The sequence below is a fragment of the Uranotaenia lowii genome, chromosome 3 (genome assembly GCF_029784155.1).
Source record: "Uranotaenia lowii strain MFRU-FL chromosome 3, ASM2978415v1, whole genome shotgun sequence".
Lineage (NCBI taxonomy): Eukaryota > Metazoa > Arthropoda > Insecta > Diptera > Culicidae > Uranotaenia > Uranotaenia lowii.
In genome coordinates, this window is record NC_073693.1 from 110,421,747 (window position 1) to 110,445,835 (window position 24,089).

The following is a 24,089-nucleotide window of genomic DNA, read 5'->3' on the forward strand; positions in this document are numbered from 1 at the left end:
AAAAATAAAAAACCTTGCATGATATTTTTTTGAAACTTGCAGCAAAAATTTTGGACGCATAAATAAAAAAAAAATACAACACAAATTTTATTTGAGAATTTTTAGTATGAAACTGCTTCTTTATGAAAAATATTTCCTGTTTAAGAAACATGTACCTGATCTTCACCTAAAAAATCTGCACATTTTTTTTGTTTTTCGGTGTATTGTTTAAAATTATTAATATTGCAGCTTTTTTAAAGCCAAGTTTAAAACTAAAATCATAAATTTAGTTCAAGTTTGCATCAAGCAAATATGATTCGAATTTTTTTTTATCTTTTACTGTTTTTTTTGGAAAATTTTATTTATTTTCATCAAAGGATAGAATCTTGGAATTCGCAAAAGAGTTTAGAAGATTGGGCTTGTTTGATTTGAGCATAGAATAAGTTTTTTTTTAAAGAAATTGAAGGCTTCTCTAAAAATAACTTATCTTTTAAACAAATTCAAAAATTTCAACCGTCGATGAAAGTAAATTTCATATATTGTTTCTAGAGGTTTCATTAAAAAAAATTTAGCTCACCCTTTAGGCTAAGGGCCACTTTTCTAAAGTTACTTTTTTAAGGTTTTATTAATGATACACCATCCTTGTGGCATTCTTGTCTTCTATTATATAAAATTCTCTTGTAACGGTGTTTGTAGTACTACTCCTCCGAAATGACCTAAAAGATTCAAATGAAATTATTTTTAGAATATTCTGTAGGCATGCGAATCGGTTTATATTGAATAAAAATAGCAAAAAGTCGCATCAATCATCTACAATAATTAAATTTGTAGTAATTTGAATGAAATAAAAGTCATAACATCCATTTTTGAGAAATTTTCTTTCCTTTGAACGCCGGGCGGTTTGTTTTTCATCTCCATGGTCGAGGCGTCGCCAGCAAACGTTGTGGAAGAGGCATAGCATACTGATTAGTGAAAACATTTGGGCGCGTATTTCTCAACCAGGCATACTGTTAATGCATGTGGTGGCAATATGAAGCCTAGATGTGTTTTTTTCATCTTGATTTCAAGCTCATTTGTACAGCACATAAATGAATGACGCCTAGATCTGACCCAGATTTAAATTTTGCCGATCGAATCAAAACCATATAATGATTTTGAAAATTAAAAAATAATGATTTCGTGTTAGTAATAGCAGCAATTTTAGTAAAGATGCATATGGAATAATGGTATGACTCTTTGCGGACGTTTGAAAAATGGAAAGTGGGAAGATTTACATATAATTGTGTAATCCAATACGCTTGAAAGGTTAGTTTTGATTCATATAAAAAAAAAATAATAATAAGATATTTTTGATAGTAATAGATCGAAAGCATTTTTTGAACATGTACAAATGTACTAAACTGATGATGTATCAAGCGCCATTCAAATTTTTAAAACAACATAAAAATCTATGAAAATTAAAAAAATCATGAAGAGCCTTTCCTTTAAAATAGATTATATAGAATTGATGTATTTAATGGCCGAACGAGATAACTTTTTTGATTTTTTTGCAAGCATAAGTGAAAGTTTTAAATAAATAAACCATTTTTTCATAACAAAAAGTGAGGATATGCATTTTCTGGAATAATTTTCAGTTGAGAAGGTAAACTAGAGCAAGTGCAACCGATCATCATTTACAAAAAATGTATAAGCTATTTCCTCATTTTTGAATTGTTGGCATCAAATAAACAATCTGACTAAATAAACTAAAGGTAAATCAAGGTCTTTTGGCGAAACAGCATTCAGTGAAATTAAAGTACGAAACATTAATTTATTTCGGAGAGAAACTGCAGATTTATCAATGAAAGTAGATAAACAGACAAACAAAAACAAGTAGATATAGAATTCTTTTTAAAGTCTTTTCACTGACGCATCTGAAAAAGAGCTATGGGTTTTCACTTGCCCTAATAAATGAGACAAATGTATATTTAGATATTTCTTTTTGCCAACATAACTGAGATTGATATGAAAATATTCATTTTTTTTTTAGAGAATATGAAGTTTGAACTGTGATGATATCCAATTGCACTATCACCGTTGTTTTTTTTTTAAATAAAATTAAGATTTATAATAAAAAAGGCACTTAACTTTAATTAGATTTTGAGTGATGCTGACATGAAAAATTTCCAGAAATTTAAATGAACTCATGAAACCATCGTAGCCTGAACGGATTATTTCTTTTCGATCCATTTAATTTTTGAAAATCTGCTTTTCAGTTAAATGTTATTGAATCTGGAAAATATCACATAATCTTAAATGAAATCGCAGATCACCACCAACAATGTTCAGGAAATTTTGAAATCAGAACATCATTTACTTTAATCAATATAAAATAGTGATTTGCAGTATACAAAATCGCCAGATTTCATGCCATGACAAGTGCTGTTTGGAACACTTCAAGTTGAAATGTGTCATGGTTATAAGTATGGAATGTGGTGGAATTTTTTTGAACATAATTTTAGTGAAAATATGGATATTAATTCAAACTGCTTCTAAGGGTGGGTATGGTGAACAAAAAACGGTTAATAAAAAATCTCCTCTAATGTTTTTAATTTCTTCAGCTCTAAAAAATATACAATCCAAAACTAACTGGGAGCTGAAAGCGCTGCTTTAGGCAAAATATTAGCCAAATACTCCAAAAATTGTCCCGATTGTCAAAATTCTATTTCCATAAAAAAATGAAAAACTTTTTATTTCTATTAAAACCTTAATGTGAACTTGAACAAAGCAGAATAAATCAACTAATTGTTATACAATAAATGGAACATACATATTATCAACATGCAGTTATTCATGGAAAAAGTTACAAAAAGTGGAATTTCTAAGCACGAGGCATGCCAAGTTGGACGATTACGTCGAGTGCTGAAAAAAATTGAATTTGCAACGAGAACTTCATACCTGATCATTTCGCAAAGTATATAAAAAGTATTCATGTAAGATGCATGTAAAATTTATTGAAGGTTATTTTTTGATGATTTAAATAAAGAACCGATGAATTGAGTTAAAATTATAAGGTTTTATTTCGATAGAATTAAGCGGGACATTTCGAGTAAACGGAAAAGAAGGAAATGTAAAAAAAAACTAGCACATGTTCATAAAAGTGAAAAGATTAACAATTCAATATTTTATGCTTTTTTTTTTAAATTAATCAGCGAGGAAAAAAATGGAAAATGAACGCCAAGTTTAACACGGTAAGACGAAGTTTACCGGGTCTGCTAGTCTTCTATAAAGTTACAATTTCATACGGAAAATATCAATGAGTACTTAAAAATGAATAATCATATAGTTACAAGCATAATTTGTTTTTAATTTTTTTATTCGTGTGTTGTTAGACAAAAAATCATAGAAAAAAACTTAGTCACCAAACCCCAACCCCCCCTCCCCCCCCCATGTGTCGGTTCTTCCTACGGCCCTGGTTTTAATTATAGTCGTTTTTCCATCTTTAATAGCATTCGCGAACATTGCAGTTGGCGGATCGTTATTGAAAAACTTATCCGATACAACTGTGTTCGATGTTTACTCTTGGGCTTGAACTCGCGGACATCGGCTCAGGAGACATCAGACTTGCCAACTGAGCTATATCACAAGCCCAAAAAATTAAAAATGTTTTCCTTTTTTTTTTTTAATATTTTAAATCATTTTTCTTGAATCGATCACATTTTTTTATTAATCTATAAAAAGTGCGGAAAACGATTCGAAGTAATATATGCTTCGTGCTTTCAATATATATAACGTAACTGAGAACACCTTATTTTTATTTCTACCATTTCCTTATTGATCATTCAAGAAATCACCCATTAAAAAACATGAACATTGTTAGTTTAAGCTTTCAATGATGAACTGAAGTCTGAAATCTATCTTACAATTGGGTTTTGATTTCTTTTTTAATCTGAAGCTAAATTTTATACGCACTGATTCTTATGTTCTTAGCTTCTATTCTGGTTTCATTCTTATATTTCGATTCGCACTTCGCACTCTATTTCTGGTGTTTCTGAAATATTGATTTCGAATTTGTAAACTAGACTGTGTCATTTATTTTTAAGCACATTTTGAGTTCTGAATAAGGATCATTATTTTGCATAATTTATTAATGACTTACCGGAAATCGCATTAATTTAAAATATTCATTACATTTTTTTTTCGAGCATGTGTGATGTTCATAGATGAGTAAGTAAACGGTTTTATTTTTGAATGGATTAGGTCGACTGTTTAGGTTGATTCTATAAGGATTTTTAACTGCTATCAGTCTCGAATTTTTAAGTAAAAACGACTGTTTTTTTACTACAGACTACAGTCGTTTTTACTTAAAAAGTCCGAGACTGATAGCCTTTAAAATCCTTTTATAGAAAATGGTTTTAAAAATCGATTTGCTTATTTGATGCGTATTTTTGGTATATATCTAGCTGAATTTTGAAATCTAAATCTCCCCCTCCGCCCCCCTATGGACGGTTCCTTCGCACGGGCCTGGACCAGAAAGATAATTTTCCCAAAAATATCTCCATTTTCAGTATTCTTATGTCTTTTAACATTGCTTAGATGTTGCCTTGAAACAACTCATTTTCAAACAGTTGCCATTTGTATAGATTGTAACATGTTTTGAAACATTCATGTTTAGTATCAGTAAGTATCAAATTAAAAACAAACAGCAAGGCAAAAAAATACATTTTTGTCATTTTTGTCATTTTTGTCATTTTTTTAATTTTTGTAATTTTTTTAATTTTTGTAGTTTTTGTAATTTTTGTAATTTTTGTAATTTTTTAAATTTTTGTCATTTTTAAAATTTTTGTAATTTTTGTCCTTTTAAGTCATTTTTGTAATTTTTGTCATTTTTGTAATTTTTGTCATTTTTGTCATTTTTGTCATTTTTGTCATTTTTGTCATTTTTGTCATTTTTGTCATTTTTGTCATTTTTGTCATTTTTGTCATTTTTGTCATTTTTGTCATTTTTGTCATTTTTTGTCATTTTTGTCATTTTTGTCATTTTTGTCATTTTTGTCATTTTTGTCATTTTTGTCATTTTTGTCATTTTTGTCATTTTTGTCATTTTTGTCATTTTTGTCATTTTTGTCATTTTTGTCATTTTTGTCATTTGTGTCATTTTTGTCATTTTTGTCATTTTTGTCATTTTTGTCATTTTTGTCATTTTTGTCATTTTTGTCATTTTTGTCATTTTTGTCATTTTTGTCATTTTTGTCATTTTTGTCATTTTTGTCATTTTTGTCATTTTTGTCATTTTTGTCATTTTTGTCATTTTTGTCATTTTTGTCATTTTTGTCATTTTTGTCATTTTTGTCATTTTTGTCATTTTTGTCATTTTTGTCATTTTTGTCATTTTTGTCATTTTTGTCATTTTTGTCATTTTTGTCATTTTTGTCATTTTTGTCATTTTTGTCATTTTTGTCATTTTTGTCATTTTTGTCATTTTTGTCATTTTTGTCATTTTTGTCATTTTTGTCATTTTTGTCATTTTTGTCATTTTTGTCATTTTTGTCATTTTTGTCATTTTTGTCATTTTTGTCATTTTTGTCAATTACGCAAATTTTTCAATAGGGGAGAATGAGGATACTTGATCCTTTCCTATTATTTTCATCATATATTTTTGAAAAAAAAATTACAGATAGCCGTCTTTGGCATTTTCTGATAGTTAGATCGATACAAAAACCCACAGATGAACTAGAAGTTCAGTTTATAATTGTCAGACACAAAGAATTCAAAAAGATTGTCTACTACACTATACTTTTTTTTTTATTCACAAATGGTTTTATTAAGGCATTTTACTTATAAAGTTTTTTTGTGCCGGCAGTGCCTCTATACTCATTGCATACTAAAAGGCGCAATTTTTCTTATTTTCAGAGCCCTTTTTAAATCCTTATTTTCAGGAAGTTGGAGTCATTGGATAAATATTAACAATTTCGTGCTTAGCAATGATCAACATCCATTCAGAAGAAAAATATATGGGATCGAGTGAACCCATTACACACATTTTGAAAAACTATTTCTTAGAAAAAACTAAGAGTTTACTATTGCTTTGAAATAATGGCATTATGAAGTTCATATTATACTCTATAGGACATATTGGAAAAAATATTTAAATTATTATTTTTCGTGTGGGAAACATTTTCATATGATAAAAAAACTTAAATTCTTAAATTTATTAGATTTTTTAAACAAAGTTCAAAAACTCAAATAATAAATTTTTGTTTAATTTATTGAGATAGCAGATTTGTAGTTTAGTTCTATTTGGCAACTTTTTCTAGAACATTTGATCTATGTAAAACATTCCAGTTTCGCGATATAGCTTAGGAGTCAAGAATCCTCAGGGATCATGTATCCTCATTCTCCCCTACTTCTAAACCAGTTTAAATCAGCTCTTAAATTAATCTCTCTTATTACTCATAATTCGTTTCAAAACAAAGGGAAAATTTATTTACTTTTCATTTTATTCATAGCATCTTTGTTGCAAAGTTTTTACTATATTTAACAAATGTTTCAAATTTTATTTAATTAGTGTCAGATTTAAAATAAAATAAAAATTCAGATATTTTCAAATTTTTTTCAGAATAAAATTAAGATTTAGAATATAATTTAAAGACCACAATTCGCAATATGAAATGAATTTCTGAATTGATAATTTATTTTGTTATATTTTCGAATCACTATTCTGGAAAATATAACAAAATAATAGAAAAAATATCAAAGTTTTAAAATCAGTTTCAAGTTCATAGGAATTCCATAGTCAAAAATGTATCTCAAATATGTGCTTTTTGAACGTGTAGTAGCAAAAATACAACCATTAGAATTTCTTTGTGATACCCTTTCATTAATATGAAGAAGTTTAGGAAAAAAAATAGTTGAAAAATTTCTTAAAGTTTTCTTCAATTCTACAAAAAGTGTATTATATTTTTTTAAACATGATATATATAAGGGAAGGTTTTTTAATGAGTTCATAAATCATTTTATTTTAACTTCCTGGTATACAAAAAACGAACATAACCTTTTTTTCAACATTTTCTCTAATGGAGAATACCATAAATTCAGTTCAATGAAATCCTTTAAGAGGAAAAGGGCTTTAATAAGATATTTATGTTTATTTTAATAGTCGATTTTCGAAAACTTAAGATATTAATGTTTATTTTAATAGTCGATTTTCGAAAACTTGTAAAATCACTTTCAGCTTATCGAAGAAAAATTAATGAACATTTCAATGATCTACACTTAGTTTTTGCTTTAAAAAAATAAAAATTCTGGTTTGAGACTAAACTTTGCTGATGACCCTTTCCCGTAGTTGCCGATCATGTGATTCACTCCCATGCTTGATTTGCAGTTTGTAGACATTTTTGACAGTGTTTACAGTAATTATTTGAATCATCAACGGTTTTTTCAGCTATCAATTTAATAATGATGGATTTTTGAGAATACTGTTTAAACAAAAATCTCTTGCGTCGTAAATATGTATCTTAAAATCTATCAGCAAAAGAAAGTGTCCCATTTCTAAAAGAGATAAACTGTAAGTTCAAGTACTTTTATTATTTTTCCAAAATTTCATATTTGGAGCATAACTCAAAAACTTTCCTCCTGAGATTTTTTCGAATAGCATTTTCGGATTCAGCCCCCGATTTTCATAAAAAGTCAGTCGTCAGTCGGTCAAGTTCAGATTTGTAAATTTTGTAAACTTTTGACATTGGGTTTGCTTTATTTTTAAGCTTCATGTTTTGGTAACATGAGAAGAAGCTAAGTCTTTCATGAAAAAAGTTAGAACTATTTCAAAATAAAAAAAATCTGAATTCAATGAAAATTATTTAAAAATGGCAGGTTTTGCTGGCTTAAGCTTTCACAAACATCAAGAAACGTTTTTGTCAAGATGAGTAGGATCAACAAATTCATTGGCTATGCAAAGTTGTATTTTTTGCATTTTTTTTTATTTTCATCCTATTTTTTAATTAGCAGTCAAAAACGCTAAAATGAAAATAATATTTATTCTAAATTTTTTGAGCATAACATTGAATATCTTTTCTGGGTTTAAAGATAGGTTTAAGGTTTGTTTACATTTAATGTACTGGAAGAATCAAGGTATAGTTAAAATCCAAAGATATATTTGTTATAACTTTCAGTACGTCTCAGGCGGTTTTTAAATAAAAAAATTTGTTATCCCATACCATTTTTTATAAAAAAAATAAAACCTCGTTACGCTAACTCAGGACTGAATCATTCCTTTACAAACAAAACCCTTTCCTTGGATATTTTAATTAAGTTTCGCAGACGTATAGACTAAGGTTGTCAGGTTGCCAGGTTTTATCCGGGTTTTCCCGGATATTTAAAACTAAATTCAAGAACAGTTCGGCCTGGCCCGGTTGCCCGGATTCAATTGAAAAATGCCTGGATTTTTCCCGCATTTTTTCACTTTATTTGGCAAATTAATCAAAAAAAAAAACAACAAACAACTCCAAAGAGAAATTCTTTGAGCAAGTTTTATAGAAATAATCATGAAAAAGATTTTTGGAAGCCTAAAATACGGTTCAAAATCAATCGATTAGTTTTGATAAAAATAAAAAAAAAATCATTTTTTTTCTTAATTTTTGTCGAGGAATTTCTGAGTTTTGACAAAATTTGCCCGGATATTGCCCGGATTAATGGTCTTCGATTTGAAATCGAATGCCCGGATTTTACCAGGTATTTATATAAAATTGCCAGGTTTATCCGGGCCGGATACGTGCTGAAAAAATTCTGGCAACCTCAGCTCAGTATAGACGGTTTCTGAATTTTTCAAAATTAATCTTTTGAATATCAAGGGACAAAAGGTTTTTAATTGATCCTAGAAAGTATCCTACTTACAATCCTTCCTTCATTCTTCATTGACTATTAGGACGTAGTCGGCGCCGTTATTGATAATTTTCAAAGGGAGAGCATGAGCTTTGTGCATTGTGAATGAGCTGCTAGTCAAGAACACCATTCTTTAGGCCCTCGTACCAATCTGATGGCCTCGATCAATCACGGAGTAGCAACTTTTGCGAGGTAAAGCTTGTTCTGCTTAGCTACGATCATGGAATTTGAAGCGCATAAGTTGAGCAAAGTCTAATCAGCTATGTTATCAGAAGTTCAAAATGAATGATCATATCTAAGGACTTTAAGTTCAATGATTTAGGGTGAATATCCCCCTTATTCTGCGCCGCGCGTGAGGTGACGATAGTCGAATCGAGTCGGAGTCACGTGAGTCTTGTCACCTTATTCCCGAAGCCGATGTGACAGAAGTTCATGCCCAGCTGACTACTAGATTAGGATAAGAACTCAAAAAGTTCATTCTAAAAGACGTTTCTCACCTAAAGCGACTACTGGAATCGGGTGACTAGGGTGATTCGACTATCGTCACCTCACGCGCGGCGCTGAATAAGGGGGTATGTGTAGTCAACCAAATCAAGCTAAGCGAATTGTCTAGTTTTTATAAGGATGAATATTTTTTAGAATCTGCTGTTTTTGTAAAACTGCATTTTAATCCTTTGATCGTTTACTATTGAATGAACTGGAAAAATTTCACCATTCGAAAAACCTTTTGATTGATTGATAAAATGAAGTATGAACGACTGCAGGTTACTCAATTCAAACTGTCTGCGACACTCAACTTAATTTCAGAAATATTACTTTTGACGCTTATAAAATGTTGATAAGAAGGAGTTCTATGTGGTCGTGAGATTTGTTTTTTTTTTTTGTTATGAAGATTGAGTTGTATATTAATTTGATATTATAAAATTATCATAGTAATAACACACGTGGCGTAAGATATAGCTAATTAAAGGTAAATTTCTATTTTGACATCTATTTTCCGTTTAACTATTATTCTCACTGATATCCCACTTTTGCTGATGCTTCCATTGAAGTGATTAGCTGCTGTTGGTGGAATTTCTCTGCTCAAGCACACCTACATATTGCTAGCAAGCTTAATTACATTTGACATCAAATTCAGATTGACATTCATTAGAATGCCGTAATGGATACACATGACTCACGTTCTAGGCAAAGACATCTTCTGGCTTAATTTCCGATGCAGCATTCCCAGAATTTGCATATTGAACAACATACACAGTATCTCACCTACAAGCACTTACTATTAAAATGACGATGTCAGTTTCGGTTAGCATTAAAACATTTCCTCTCTCTGTCTATTTTTTCCCTCCAGTTCTACTATGGCATTTCCTGCATATTCCTGTCAGTGTTCGCCCACGACGAGCGGAAGTTCCTGAAGGGCGAGGTGGACAAACCGAGCGGGGAAAGTTTCCTGGAAAAGGAAAGCATATCAACAGGTAGGAGTTTGACAAGCATTCTGGCAACATCTGCCGGTTTCCTTACTTCCTAAATGCAAATCGATCTACATACTCTAATGATGCGCGCTGCCGACAAGCTGAAGATGGAACGATGTGATGCATTTGTTGTTACTATACCCTGAACGTCTCGAAGGATTGTTCCTGATCTTGGGATTGTCAATCAGTCTGGCGATTGAATAATCAATCAGTGTCGGTGCTCCTCGGAAAGTTGCAAAATTTAGAAGTATAGAATGCATCTATCGTTCATCGATGAAAGTTGATGCCTAACGAAAAATCATAGTATAAAAACATTTAAAATTAAAATATCTTGTTGTTCTAATGATTTTTTTTATGCGTCCAAAACCACTGATTGATTTACTTTCAAAAAGATTGTATAATGAGAATCAGCCAAAATCTCATGTCAAATCTAATACTGTTTCAACGTCGACTTCTAAAAATAAATAAAAATCATTGAAACTCAATTGAGAATGTGAATCTTATAACATTTATCAATTATTTTTAGGGAATTCCACTTTGCTTCCTTTCCAAATCCAGTTCATACAAAAACCGGAACTCCCATTCCCAATTTGATAGTACCTCTGTGTGTGAATCAGATGATTTTTTTTTATTCGAAATGTACTCCGTTGAATCCAATGCATGTAAGCAATTTTCTGAAAGCGTTGTTGCATCTCGTCTCGAAAGGGAAAGCACCATCCTGTGTGAGAGAACTTGAACTACTTCTTTTGCCAACTCAAGCAACAGCACCTGGATGTGCACCTTATAATACCGAGAAGTTGCACTGCCATCCGATTGATGCCAAGGCAAGACGCAGTCAAATGGAAAGGCGTTTGCTTCTTCAGGATTGCCGGAAAACTGCTGCTGCCGGCTGGTTATCATTTCCGGTGCCATTTCCGGCTGGATATGTGGTTCATGAGGAAAATAACAATCTCGTGAATTTTCCGGATTTCTACCTCGATGGTTATTAGAGGAAATAAATTCTTGAAGTTCGTTAAGGTCTGCGGTTTTGAAGTAGAGCATATGTTTATTGAAAATTCTTTGTGAAATTTTTGCAGTATGGATTAACCGGAGGGTAATTAGTGTAAGTGTAAAAGAAAATAATATTTGTTTTCAGTCGGGGGTGTTGAGGAAACAAAAAAACTTTACCCCCGTGAGCCCGTTTTTGACTGTTTAAACCTCAATTTCACATACATTTAATCGTCCACCCAGAACTTTTGCAAAATATTGAATCATACAGTTGCCGGGTTCTTGGTTTGACAGGGGCGGCTTTTTCTTCAATGTTTTTTTCTGCTTCCGGTGCGTCTTAAGCCCAAGTCGCTGTTTAGTACGCATCTGTTTGTAGGCATCCCTGATCTTTTTGTCGATAGTAGGACTTACATGACCAGATTTCCGACCACTCCTCGGTTCATCTTCAAATGTACAATGTTCACAATATTTTATAATAGCTGTCCTTACCGCTTCGACGCTCACATACTCTTCTTTGGCCAATTTACTCAATGAGTTTCCACTCACAGTACACCACTTCTGCACGATACTTTTCTCTTCTTCGAAGTAAGACCACGCATTTTGAAATGTAATCACAAACTAAATGTTTTTTTTATGTTGTCACGTACAGAAATGTGTAAACAAAAGAACGCAGCCAGCAGAAATCGAAAAAAAAATCGATTCAAAATGACCGTTAACATTAGGTGTGCTTATAATTTCTGGAGCAGTCTATATACCTATATGCAACTACCCACAGTTGAATCCATGATTGCGAAAATTTTATAAATAAATACTTTTTCTGTTGTCCGCTAGCTTCTAAATAAGGCTCGTTAGCAGAAAATCTTGATCACCTACGCTCTTAAGTCTTCGTAGGTTCACTGATCTTGATCCCAGCTTTGAACTGTCCTAAGGCATCATATTGGATACTCACTACACTACATTGTCACTACATTTTCTACAAGATCCTTTACCTAGAGGATCTTTGAGAACAAAAGAGGTAAGAGGTCCCGGCAACTTATCTCTCAGTAAATGATAGTCCTTGAATAATCCCGGGGTAGAGTAAGGACAAAGGAGGCAAGAGGCAAGAGGTCCACGCTACTTATCTCTCAGTAAATGACAGTCCTTGAATAATCCCCGGGGTAGAGTTCACAAAGCATTATGTCTCATCTCAAATAATTTGTAGTTCGAAAAGTGTTTTTACAAGATAGAGATTTGACATTAAACCATTACAGCCAGGTGTTTGCTACCGTGAGTGGGTTCGTCAAACTAAAACCACCTTGGGCTTGGTATATCAGATATGGCACTTGGTTTCATCCTATGATACTACATCAAAGGGTAGACTGTGCTCATGCATTTATACATCTCACCCTTTTCCTTTTAACTTTTTCTCATTTTTGGTTCTGGAACGAACAAGTTTCATTGAACCAACCTAATAGCAGAAAAGGCTCAGTAGCAGTACCGCCATGCTGCTAGCATTAACGGTTGGCGTTGCGTGCCAAAATATCATCGGTTTTCCTCGAACACGAGGAGGTTGTTCAAAATAACTCGCACCTGTAACAGCAACCACTTCCGTAGGATTTCCTATCACCAGGACATGGCCGATATGAAAACTACCAAGCTACGACTCCGTCACGTCCACTCTCGCATAGTTTCTGCATTTCCTATTTCTACAGGGAAGATTGTAGAAAAGTACGTGAGACCTTTTAAGCCTTACCGCACGTAAGAGTTCAGATTAGGGTTATACCGCGTCCTAAGTTTGCGTTATTTTTGATTGATGGTGTCATACGAGGCCTGAGACCTTCCATTAGTTCATTAAGTTAGGTTGACTATATCTCCGTTCATTCTTTATTCTGATCAGGCTTAATGATATTCGCATCGTTTGCTCCAAAATTTCCAATCGTTATCGACGCAACCGCAGTAATGACGCTGTTAAGCATTGACTCGCGAACGAATCAAAACATACAACATAAGAACGCCGTCTTAGTGAACCATGTACTATGAATTTTCGTTCCGTTCGTGTTGCATCTATGCGTTCCTTGTTGATTTTCTCCTTCCAATGTTCAGTCATTGTTTACTCTAGCAATCATTCGCTTCGCTACTGAATGAATTCGTTTGCGAGTTTATCAGCAACCTTGATCCTGATTCGTTTCAAATCGCACATGGTCTGCGAGAATTCGTCGTTTATGGTTCGCTATGAATGTTCGTCGCGACACATTTCATCCACACCATTCTCAGCGTTCAGGGTTAAAAGTTGCCAACGCCTCGACATTAATCTGGGTAGAAAATTATAGCATATTCTACGCATTCCGGGCAATATGGCAAGCTGATAAGCTTAAACCGATGAAGGTATTGCTTGATGCACCCATGACCCGAAAGGAACTGCGTTAGGTAAAAGTTGGACTCTCCATACTTCCAGAGCTCCAGGCCGCGTCTCCGTACTATAGTTTCGATAGTGTCATGCTCGCAAGGAGACATTTCATGCTACTCTTTATGGCAGTTCGGCATTATCCAGGCCAGTGAGTTGATGACTTTCGACGCACCATCACAACAATATTTGACACCGAAACTTAAGCATCCTCTTCTTTTGATATACGCGTTTCGCGTACTCTGTCATCATTCGGATGGCGTCTACTGGGAGATCCTTTCCGAAAACCGAACTGTCGGTTCGACAGTCCACTTTCACCTTCTGTGCAGATAGATAGTCTGTTGATGATTATTCTCTCTAGTAGTATACCAAGGCATCCCATTGACAAACAGGTCGGTTAGATGATGGACTGGGGGTTTTCCCGGTGCTGGTAGTAGCAGCAATCGCAGTTTTGCACAGGCTGAGGAAAGATCCTTCGTCAAAAACTTTTGGTACACCACTCTGAAAGCATCTGAAATGGTCTATACCGCCACCTTCACCACTGAATTCGGGAGCCCGCCCGAGCCTGGGGCCTTATTCACCGCAAGTTTCGTAGCGATAGCCACATACTCCTCGCTCGATGTCATGTACTCTCTCGTTGTACAGGGCTAGTGGCCACTGCGTCGGGCCATTCTGACAAAAACAAAAACGCAACGATTTATTTCAATTTTTCCAAACACTTTTCGCTCGGCGACTTCGGGTCTCCAAATCTCGCTAGTGCAACTCTATTGGCTTGGCCCCATGGGTCGTTTACTCTCTTACTGTTTGTAGCTGTTTGGTACCGGATGGGCCTTTTACCACCAACCTGTGCAGAAGTTATTTCGTGGCTGGACTCAATCGACTGATCTCAAGCCGACCGTCGCACGTTACCAGATGCCGTTGCTCGAAATCCTTGAATGTCCCCTAGGATGCTTGGGTTTACCGGAAACAGTAAAACTCGCGGATTTTCTTACATTAACTATAATGACAGTTTTGCTTAACGTTAACTTGGTAATTATAAAATAATATAGACTTAAAGTTGGCTGGTTTGGCTGGTAAACGGTGGATAATGTGCAACACGAGACCCCATAGTGGTCATATCACCTCTTATTCACAACTCCTATCTCTACCTCCCCGCGGTGCCGGCTGGGGTGCGAGTAACCTAAGCGGAGATCGGGTACCCAACCCCGGTGAATGCTTTGGTCGCATGCAGACTGAGAAGGTGGCCGCACGCGTCTGTTCCCCAGGTCAGGGGCGGCGTGCAACAACAACCGAGCGTCTGTTCTCCAGGTCAGGGGCGGCTCAAACAGCGTCTGTCTTGCAGCAAGCGGCTGAATTTATGAAATGCGGCTCCCGCCAGCTAAGTCCAAGATGGCAGCCCCATCGCGGGATAGGGACTTTAGGCTAACAACCTACTGCTCCCGATTCATAACTTGTTACGGAATCCGAAAGAAATGACCGATCTGGAACTTTGGCGACGACTTTTAGCATGAAAACACGGACACGAATTGGAACTTGGAATGTTTTAACCCTTGCCCAACAAGGCAAACTGGAACAACTTGCTAGAGAGGCTAGCCGCCTCAAGCTTGAAATTCTGGGACTGAGCGAAGTCCGTTGGCCTAATACTGGAGAACACAAGACACAATCCGGGCAAGTCCTGCTTTACTCTGGCATACGAGGAGAACATGCTACTCGGGAACGAGGAGTTGGTTTCCTGTTAAGCCCGCAGGCCTACGCGGCCCTCATTAGATGGGAACCGATAAACGAAAGAATAATCGTAGCCAGATTTAGAACACGGGTTAGAAACCTTACAATGGTCCAGTGTTATGCGCCAACTGACGTTGCCGATTTGCAGGAGAAAGAGCAGTTTTACAGTCAACTGAACAGCGTGGTAGAGAGAATTCCGAAGGGTGACATTCAAATCCATTTGGGCGACTTCAACGCAAAGATTGGCTCCGACAATCAAGACCTTGAGCGCATCATGGGGCGCCATGGCCTAGGACAGATGAGCGAAAACGGAGAGCTGTTTGTAGAATTTTGTGGCAACAACAACATGGTGATCGGTGGATCGCTCTTCCCCCATCGACCAGCACATAAGGTCACTTGGGTATCCCGAGATGGCCGAACAGAAAATCAAATTGACCACATCTGCATCAGCCGAAAATGGAGAAGGAGCCTTCTTGATGTCCGCAACAAGCGAAGCGCAGACATTGCATCTGACCATCACCTCGTCCTTGGCGAGATACACAGCAAAAAAAGTGTAGCGATATTACATCAAAAACGTGCACATAACTTGAGTCGCAAATGCTACCTAATATTACATCGTTTTGATTTAAAAAATCACATCGTTCAGATGTAAAAAATTGTACTTGAAAATGTATCGTAGTAGACAAACACATAAACGTAGAGCATCAAAACGATGTTAAAATTTCGATGCGATATTTATGAGGGAAGATATTATTGTATGAACTTGTCGTTGTACTTTCCGAAATATGTGCAAGTTTACAATGATTAGAGGTCTGATGAACTCTTTGCTTTCAAATGATCAAATTGAAGGAGTAAAAATGGCTTAATGCTTGAAAATCACAAATGGTCAATGTAGTCACAAATGATACTCTGAATGATTTTATGTTTAAAATTTACTGGGGCTTTTTCAGAGGAGTAAATCTTCAATAAAACTACAAAAATGATTTATTCAGATTGAAATTTATTAAATAAAATCGTTTAAATTAATAAAAGAACTACGTAGCTGCAATTGATTAAATGAAGTTACTAGACTAGATAGCATCAGTAGCGAGAATCTCGGTTTTCAACTGAATACACCAAATTTAAATCCAGCGTTCACAATCACGTCTTATATCTCATCAATAGGAGGTTTATTTAACACTTTATGGTCTGTTCGGTACGCGACAAGCAAATTGAATGTTTGATTTTATTTTCACAACAGATTCCGGCAATGTCCTTACTGTCGAAACTATCAGCATCACGTAGACTCGTCTTTGCTTTTTTGACTCTGGATCTTAATTTATGTTCTCATATGCATGACATGAAGGAAGGAACGGGTTGAGGCTTTGAACCTTTAAAAGGATTCCATATAATTGAAGCACCTGAAAGCAGAAGAAATAAATTAATCGAAACACTTACCCTCCGTCTGTTTATTTACTTTTTCTCACACTCCTAGTACATTATTTCTTTTAGGTAATTGTCCTAAAAACAAAAAAATATAAATATTAACATATATCAACGGATTTGCTTACTAATTTTAAACAAATTGATATTTCTTACCAGTTAATCGGTTACCTCAGAGCCTCAGAAACCCCTCCAACGTTTTTGATATGAATTTTTTTTCGTTGACAGATATGAGTTGCTTTGATGTTATTACATTCAATGATGTGATATTACACTAACAGACATCTTAAAGTTGTGCACATCTTTTGGATGTAATAACACCACAATTTTGTAATAAAACAACATAAATTCAAATTATTACATCATATGGCTAACATCTGCTAGAATTACATCGTCCATCGTTACAATTTTTTTTGCTGTGTACGACTGAGAGTTGCGCGTGTCCAACGGCGTGAGGAGAAAGTCGGGTGTCGATACGACGTCCGCCGGTTGGAGAATCCAGAGGTGAAAAGGGCATACGTTGAACAGCTAGAATCCCGAGCCTCGGAGCTGCCGACAGACGGAACAGTCGAAGAACAGTGGTGTGGAATCAAGAATGCCTTTATCACGACGAGCCATGGTACTCTCGGTAAAGTTTGTGGAAGAAGAAGTGACTGGATGTCGGATGAAACTTGGAGGATGGTCGATGATCGGAGAAAGGCGAAAGTCGGAATTGAGCAGGCATGTACCGGGTCAGCAAAAGCAGCCGCCCGCTTACGATATGCGGAGCTGGAAAAGGCAGTTAAACGAGCTTGTAGACGAGACAAGAGAGCCTGGACAAACTCCCTAGCCGAAGAGGGGGAAAGAGCCGCCGCCAATGGAGATATCCGATTACTTTATGACATTTCTCGCCGCCTCAGTGGTGCAAGGACTAATGCAAGAATGCCGCTGAAAGACCGAGCAGGTCAGTTATTGACCGATCGAACAGATCAGCTCAAACGATGGACTGAGCACTTCGAACAACTCTTCCGAGTCACGAATAGCGATGGCCAACAGAACCCGCAGCTTGAAGCGCCAACAGTAAGTCGCATAAATGGCGTCAACTCGGAAGCGCCTTCGCTGGCTGAAATAGAAGCGGCAATCAAAAACATGAAATCCAACAAAGCACCTGGGATCGATTGCATCCCTGCTGAAATGCTGAAAGCCGACCCTGCCCTGTCAGCACAAATGTCGCACCGTCTTTTCGCTGACATCTGGGATACTGCAACATTCCCGGCCGACTGGATGCAGGGTATCCTTGTAAAGGTCCCGAAGAAAGGAGACCTGACAGAGTGCGGTAACTGGCGAGGCATAACGTTGATCTGTACAACCCTCAAAGTACTCTGCAAAGTGATCCTGAACAGGATCCAGGAGAAAATCGACGCTACACTCCGACGGCAACAAGCTGGATTCCGATCCGGACGATCATGTGTGGACCACATCACAACGCTACGAATCATACTGGAACAAATCAACGAATTCCAGGACTCTCTTCTGCTGGTGTTCGTTGATTTCGAAAAAGCATTCGACCGACTTAATCATGAAAACATCTGGGCGGCTCTAAGGCGACGAGGGGTCCCAGAGAAACTAGTCCATCTCATCGAAGCACAATACGAGGCATTTTCGTGCAAGGTCTTGCACGATGGTGTCTTGTCCGAACCAATCCCGGTAACTGCTGGAGTGAGACAAGGATGTATCTTATCACCGCTACTTTTCCTCATCGTAATGGATGAGATTCTGACTGGATCGATCGACTGTGCACCGAACCGAGGATTGCCGTGGAATCCTTTAACAATGGAGCAACTGAACGACCTTGACCTGGCTGACGATATTGTTTTGCTCGCCCAAACACAACCGGACATGCAGAGCAAACTCGACGACCTCACCGAAAGTTCCAAGGCAGCAGGTCTCAAAGTCAATGTCGGAAAGACCAAGTCAATGGAGATCAACACAGGAAATCCCTCCAGTTTCATGGTAGCTGGGCAACAAGTTGAGAAAGTGGAGTGCTTCCAGTATCTTGGTAGCCAGATAACGCCTGATGGTGGTACCAGGAAAGACATCGAAACCCGGATCAGAAAGGCCCGATTTGCGTTTGCGAGTCTCCGAAACATCTGGCGGTCACGCCAGATCTCTCTACGAACAAAAATCCGAATCTTCAACTCAAACGTCAAATCCGTATTGCTGTACGGGTGCGAAACTTGGTGCACATATGCGGTAACGACGCGAAAACTGCAAGTATTTGTAAACCGCTGTCTGCGGAACATCATCCGCGCTTGGTGGCCTGGCAACTGGATCTCGAATGAGGAACTACATCGCCGGTGTCATCAAAGGGCGCTAGAAATCGAGATTCGGGAACGTAAGTGGAGATGGATTGGGCACACGCTGCGAAAAGATGAAAACGAGATTTGCAGAGAGGCGCTTGACTGGAATCCAGAAGGTCATCGAAGAAGAGGCAGGCCCAGAAACTCGTGGCGGCGAAGCCTAGCCGCTGAAATCCGAACTGTCGACGAGAATCTTGACTGGGACCAGGTGAAGTCGCTGGCCCCGGATCGTCAACAGTGGAGGTCTTTTACCACGGCCCTATGCACCGGAGGATCGGCGCGGGATCATTAAGTAAGTAAGTAAAGTTGAAGGCCTTTTAGATACCCGGCCAGGGTTCAAACTCGTTGTTGGATCGGTAGTCGGTGGTCAATTGCCTCATCGGTCCTCTGTAAATCAGCTGTGCTGTGGTAAATTGTGGGTATTGTTCGAAGCGATTCAATTGTTATCAGAGAACTCATGCTCTTATCGATCGTCAGTATGATCATTGCTGATCATCGAAGATCAATTCCTTCGATGACGACGCCTGTTATCTTGTACGGTAGAAAGAAAAGGCATGCATGGGACATTAGACTGAGTCGATTTGGGGTCATTTTCGAATTTCTCAAACCCTGGGGTCTTAAAAGCTTCGTCTTGGTCCAAAACTCATCCATGATTTTTTGTAGAATTTTTAAGTAACGTTTACATGAGTAAATTTGAACTTTTAAATTTGTATGGGAAAATTGAATATTTTGTACTGAGAAATCAACATCATTTTTGTTTCTTCTGTAGAACCGAGCCAGCTGATGATTTTTGTGCCAATTTATAAAATTCCTCAACGAAATTTTCCGCTAAACAACTTTGTTGAAGACCGTAACTTGGTATCTTACTAGGCAAAAAAGTTATTAGTCGTTAACGGGGGTATATCTTTTCGCATTGATAACCCATAAATTTATTGGACATCACTGCATGGTGCCTTGCGAGGTATTGCATGACTACTTTGCATGCAATACATCGCAAGGCTCCAGCAGTGATGTCAATTGAATTTATCGTTTATCAATGCGAAAAGACATACCCCTGTTAAACAGCTAATAACTTTTTTATCTAATAAGATACGAAGTTACGGTCTTCAACAAAGTTGTTCAGCGGAAAATTTCCTTGAGGAATTTTATAAATTGGCACAAAAATCATCAGCTGGCTTGGTTTCACAGAAGAAACAAAAATGATGTTGATTTCTCAGTACAAAATATTCAATTTTCCCATACAAACTTAAAAGTTCAAATTTACTCATGTAAACGTTACTTAAAAATTCTACAAAAAATCATGGATGAGTTTTGGACCAAGACGAAGCTTTTAAGACCCCAGGTTTGAGAAATTCAAAAATGACCCCAAATCGACTCAGTCTAATGGGACATAGACTACGCGAAGCGAGTTTACTTTTTAGCGATAAATTTATCGATAGTTTATCTTCCAATTCTCTCTGCTCATCCTGATAGCTCGTAGGAGTGCTACCCTGGCTGTTCAATAAACGGCACCTTTCGGTTTTCTGTCGGCATCGTTTCTCGCCCGTTGAGCTCACCGCCTGGCTTTCAGGTAGCTAGCACGAAGCTCGTCTATTTCGGAGGTCCACCTGTAAGCCGGTCGTTGCCACCACTTGGGTATACTTCTTCTGGGCATAAAAATGTCCAACACCGATACTATCATTTTCATAAGCTGTTTAGTGTTTTGCACTTGCGCCGCTCTCTGCGTGTTTAACAACTTTCTGATCAAAAACTTGTGTATTCCTTCTCCGCTCTTAGTCCGGTGGTTGCCTCGCAACCACAGGATTTCAGCCTCCTACGATATACCGTATCGCTTGGTGATCGCTATGGGTGTTTAGTCTTCACACATTCTCCAGTTCATATCAGTTTTAAGTGATGGGCTCGCGAATGAGACTTCAATCACTGACATTATGTCTGGTTTTCCATGCTTTTGATAGGTACTGGTAGCTCCAGTGTTACACAGCGCAACCTCCAGTCTCGCGAATATCTCAAGGCTGCATTTTGATTGATTTTTGTAATCGCTATCAAAGTGTTCTTCTTCATCCACATCTTCAGCAACATCGTGACCGGTCGAGTCCGTTGCAGCTTCAGGATTGGTGACCAAAGTCCCAGCAATTCAAACAGCGTTGCATTTGTTTCGGTATCCTGGGCGTGGTTCTAATGTGCCCCACTCCCTGTCGGTTGCCTGTTGGTCGCTATTGGTGAGAGACGAATCGTCGCAATCTGCATTCCCCCGTACGCCTTTCTTAGTCTTATAGCTACTGATTCGTTGCCCATTGCAGGTATGTTAGAGAGTGCTTTCTCGAGCTCCTCTGCAGTGGTAAATTCATCCAAGTCCTTGCATTCAATAGATGCGACCTGCGATAGCGCTCGGAAAGTTGCTTCCTCGCCTAGGGTGCTTTCACCAAGCTCCTTGAGGTAAGCGATTTTAGTGTCGGGACTACTCAAAGAGTAGTTCGTTTTTTCGGGTGCATCTTGTTTAGCAGATAATCTTGGCTCTGCGCGTTGCTTGCGGAATAAAGCATGGATCATCATAAATCTGAACGCACTGTTTATTATACCATAGCGCTCCTAATTGTCAGACCTGGAATGTTTTGACAGTTCTTTGTTTGGAAATGTTTCCTCTATTAGTGCTTCATTTCAATTTGTTTTGTTCCAAAAAAGTTACTCGTGATGAAAGCCGCAAGACGAAAATTAATTTTAGACACCCACGTCAAAAACCCGACGTGGTTGGGTTAAAAAATTGTAAAATCTGTAAAAATGGTCAAATCGACCGGGTGCAGCGTTCTCAAACGTTTTCGTGAGATGCATACTATCGATCGGCTAGTTCATACCAAGAGTTATTGGACCTAAGGATCGGAAATTGCATTTGAAGGCGTTGAGAACGATCCAGGCAAACACCGGGCAGTCGAACTATGACATCGCCAAGAAATTCAATGCCGACCGGTGCACCGTCAGAAGGATTCGTCTGCGCGAAGGAATACGATCTTATCGGGCCAGTAAGCAACCAAACCGGACATTGAAGAAGAATGTAGAAGCTAAAGGACGGGCCCGAAAGTTATACAACAAGGTTCTAACGGAGTACAACGGATGCACCCTCATGGATGACGAAACGTACGTGAAGATGGATTTCAGGCGGCTTCCTGGCCAAAAATTTTACAAAGCCACTGGTCGGGGTAATGTCCCCGCCAAGTTCAAATTCGTTTTTGCCGATAAGTTTGCAAGGAAGTGTTTGATCTTGCAAGGTTTTTGCAGCTGCGCACGAAAAACCCCGGTTTTGTGAAAAACAAGACCATGGACTCCGAAATGTACAAGGAGGAGTGCTTTAAAAACGTTTTTTTCCGTACATTAGATCTCACAAAGAACCAGTAAAGTTTTCGCCAGATTTGGCAAGCTGCCATTACAGCAAAAAGGTACTATAGTGGTATCTGGATACCGGGTGGATTTTTTCGAAAAGGATATCAACCCACCCAATTGCCCTTAATCCCGTCCTATCGAGAAATTTTGAGCAATTATCAAGCATAAGATAAGAAGAATGGTAGGACGACTCGGGATGCAACAGAGATGAAGAGATTGTGGAACAAAATGGCCGCTGCGGTCAGCAAATAGGGTGTCCAAACTATGATGAGTGGTACTCGACGAAAAGTTCGAAATTTCATCAAAACAACATCGGAATAATTTTTTACTATTTTTTTAAAGTGCAATAAAAACCCTATATTTTGAGTTCAAAACATTTTATGTGGTTAACATAGCTTCAAGATAGACCCTTTTTGATGCATCCATATTTATGATGATTTAGGTCCGCATACGTTGTGCCTTCTTCATCTTCTATATTGTCGGCTGTAGTATCAGGTACGCAGATTATTATTATTCTTATTGAGGATCCCGCGCCGATTTTTCGTCATGGTAAGGCTGTGGTAAAAACCTCCATTGTTAACGATCCATAGCCACTTAATCCTAGTCAAGATTCTTGGCGATAGTTCGGATTTCGGATGCCAGGCTTCGCGGGTCTAACTCTTCTTCGATATCCTTCTGGATTCCACTCGAGTGTTCTCTACAGATCTCAATCCCATTTTTTCTCAACGTGTATGTCCAATCCACCTCCACTTTACTCTTATAAAAGTCTAGATGTAAGCGGGATGTAGTTCTACGTTCAAGAACCAGTTGCTCCGATTCACGAAAACTTGAAGTTTTCGCACACCCGTACAACAAGACGTATTATTCTTATGAGTTGAAGATTCGAACTTTCACTCGGAGAGTGATCTGTCGTGAGCGCCAGATGTTTCGGACACTCGCAAACGCGAATTGCGCCTTTCGAATCCGGGTTTCGATGTTTTTCTTGGAACCACCGTCAGGCCGTCGAGTTTGCTCTGCATGTCTCGTTGTCTTTTAGCGAGCAGTACAAAGTCATCAGCTAGGTCAAGACTGCCCATTATCCATTCGATGCTGTGTAAATCCAGGACCGAGGAATCACCCATCTTACTTTGAAGGTCACGCTCACACCAAAGAGGACACGCTTGCTGTTTCGCACAGATTACCGTTACTCGGATCGGGACAATGCGAACGGTGATGGTTGCTAAGATACGCGTGGTATTCCCGATTGCATGTGTACTTTCATATCACGCGCTCGTTTAGCCAACCATAGCCAACTATCTTCGACTCAATGTCGAATGTCGCCAACGCTTGATTCGCGGAAGTATTCCCTATTGCTAAGGTATTTTAAATTTCCCCGCGCGCCCGTCGAGCCCATCATGTTTACGGTCGTTCATTCGCTTAGCTCGCAGATTGCGGTTTCTTCGCGATACATCATGATGGTCTCTGCGTAACTCCAGTTTGCTACTGGTTGGTACAATGGGAAGATTCGTGTACATTTACCTCCTACTCACTAAACATCACCTTGGGCCA

General features: G+C 37.6%; 1 protein-coding gene across 1 annotated transcript in view; it reads left to right on the forward strand.

The window, feature by feature from the left end:
- LOC129755100 (uncharacterized) overlaps positions 1-24,089 on the forward strand; it is a 198,097-nt gene that overhangs the window by 150,412 nt on the left and 23,596 nt on the right. The window contains exon 3 of the mRNA XM_055751432.1: positions 10,190-10,313. Coding sequence (XP_055607407.1) covers positions 10,190-10,313 — 124 coding nt within the window. The remainder of the gene's footprint in view (positions 1-10,189; positions 10,314-24,089) is intronic.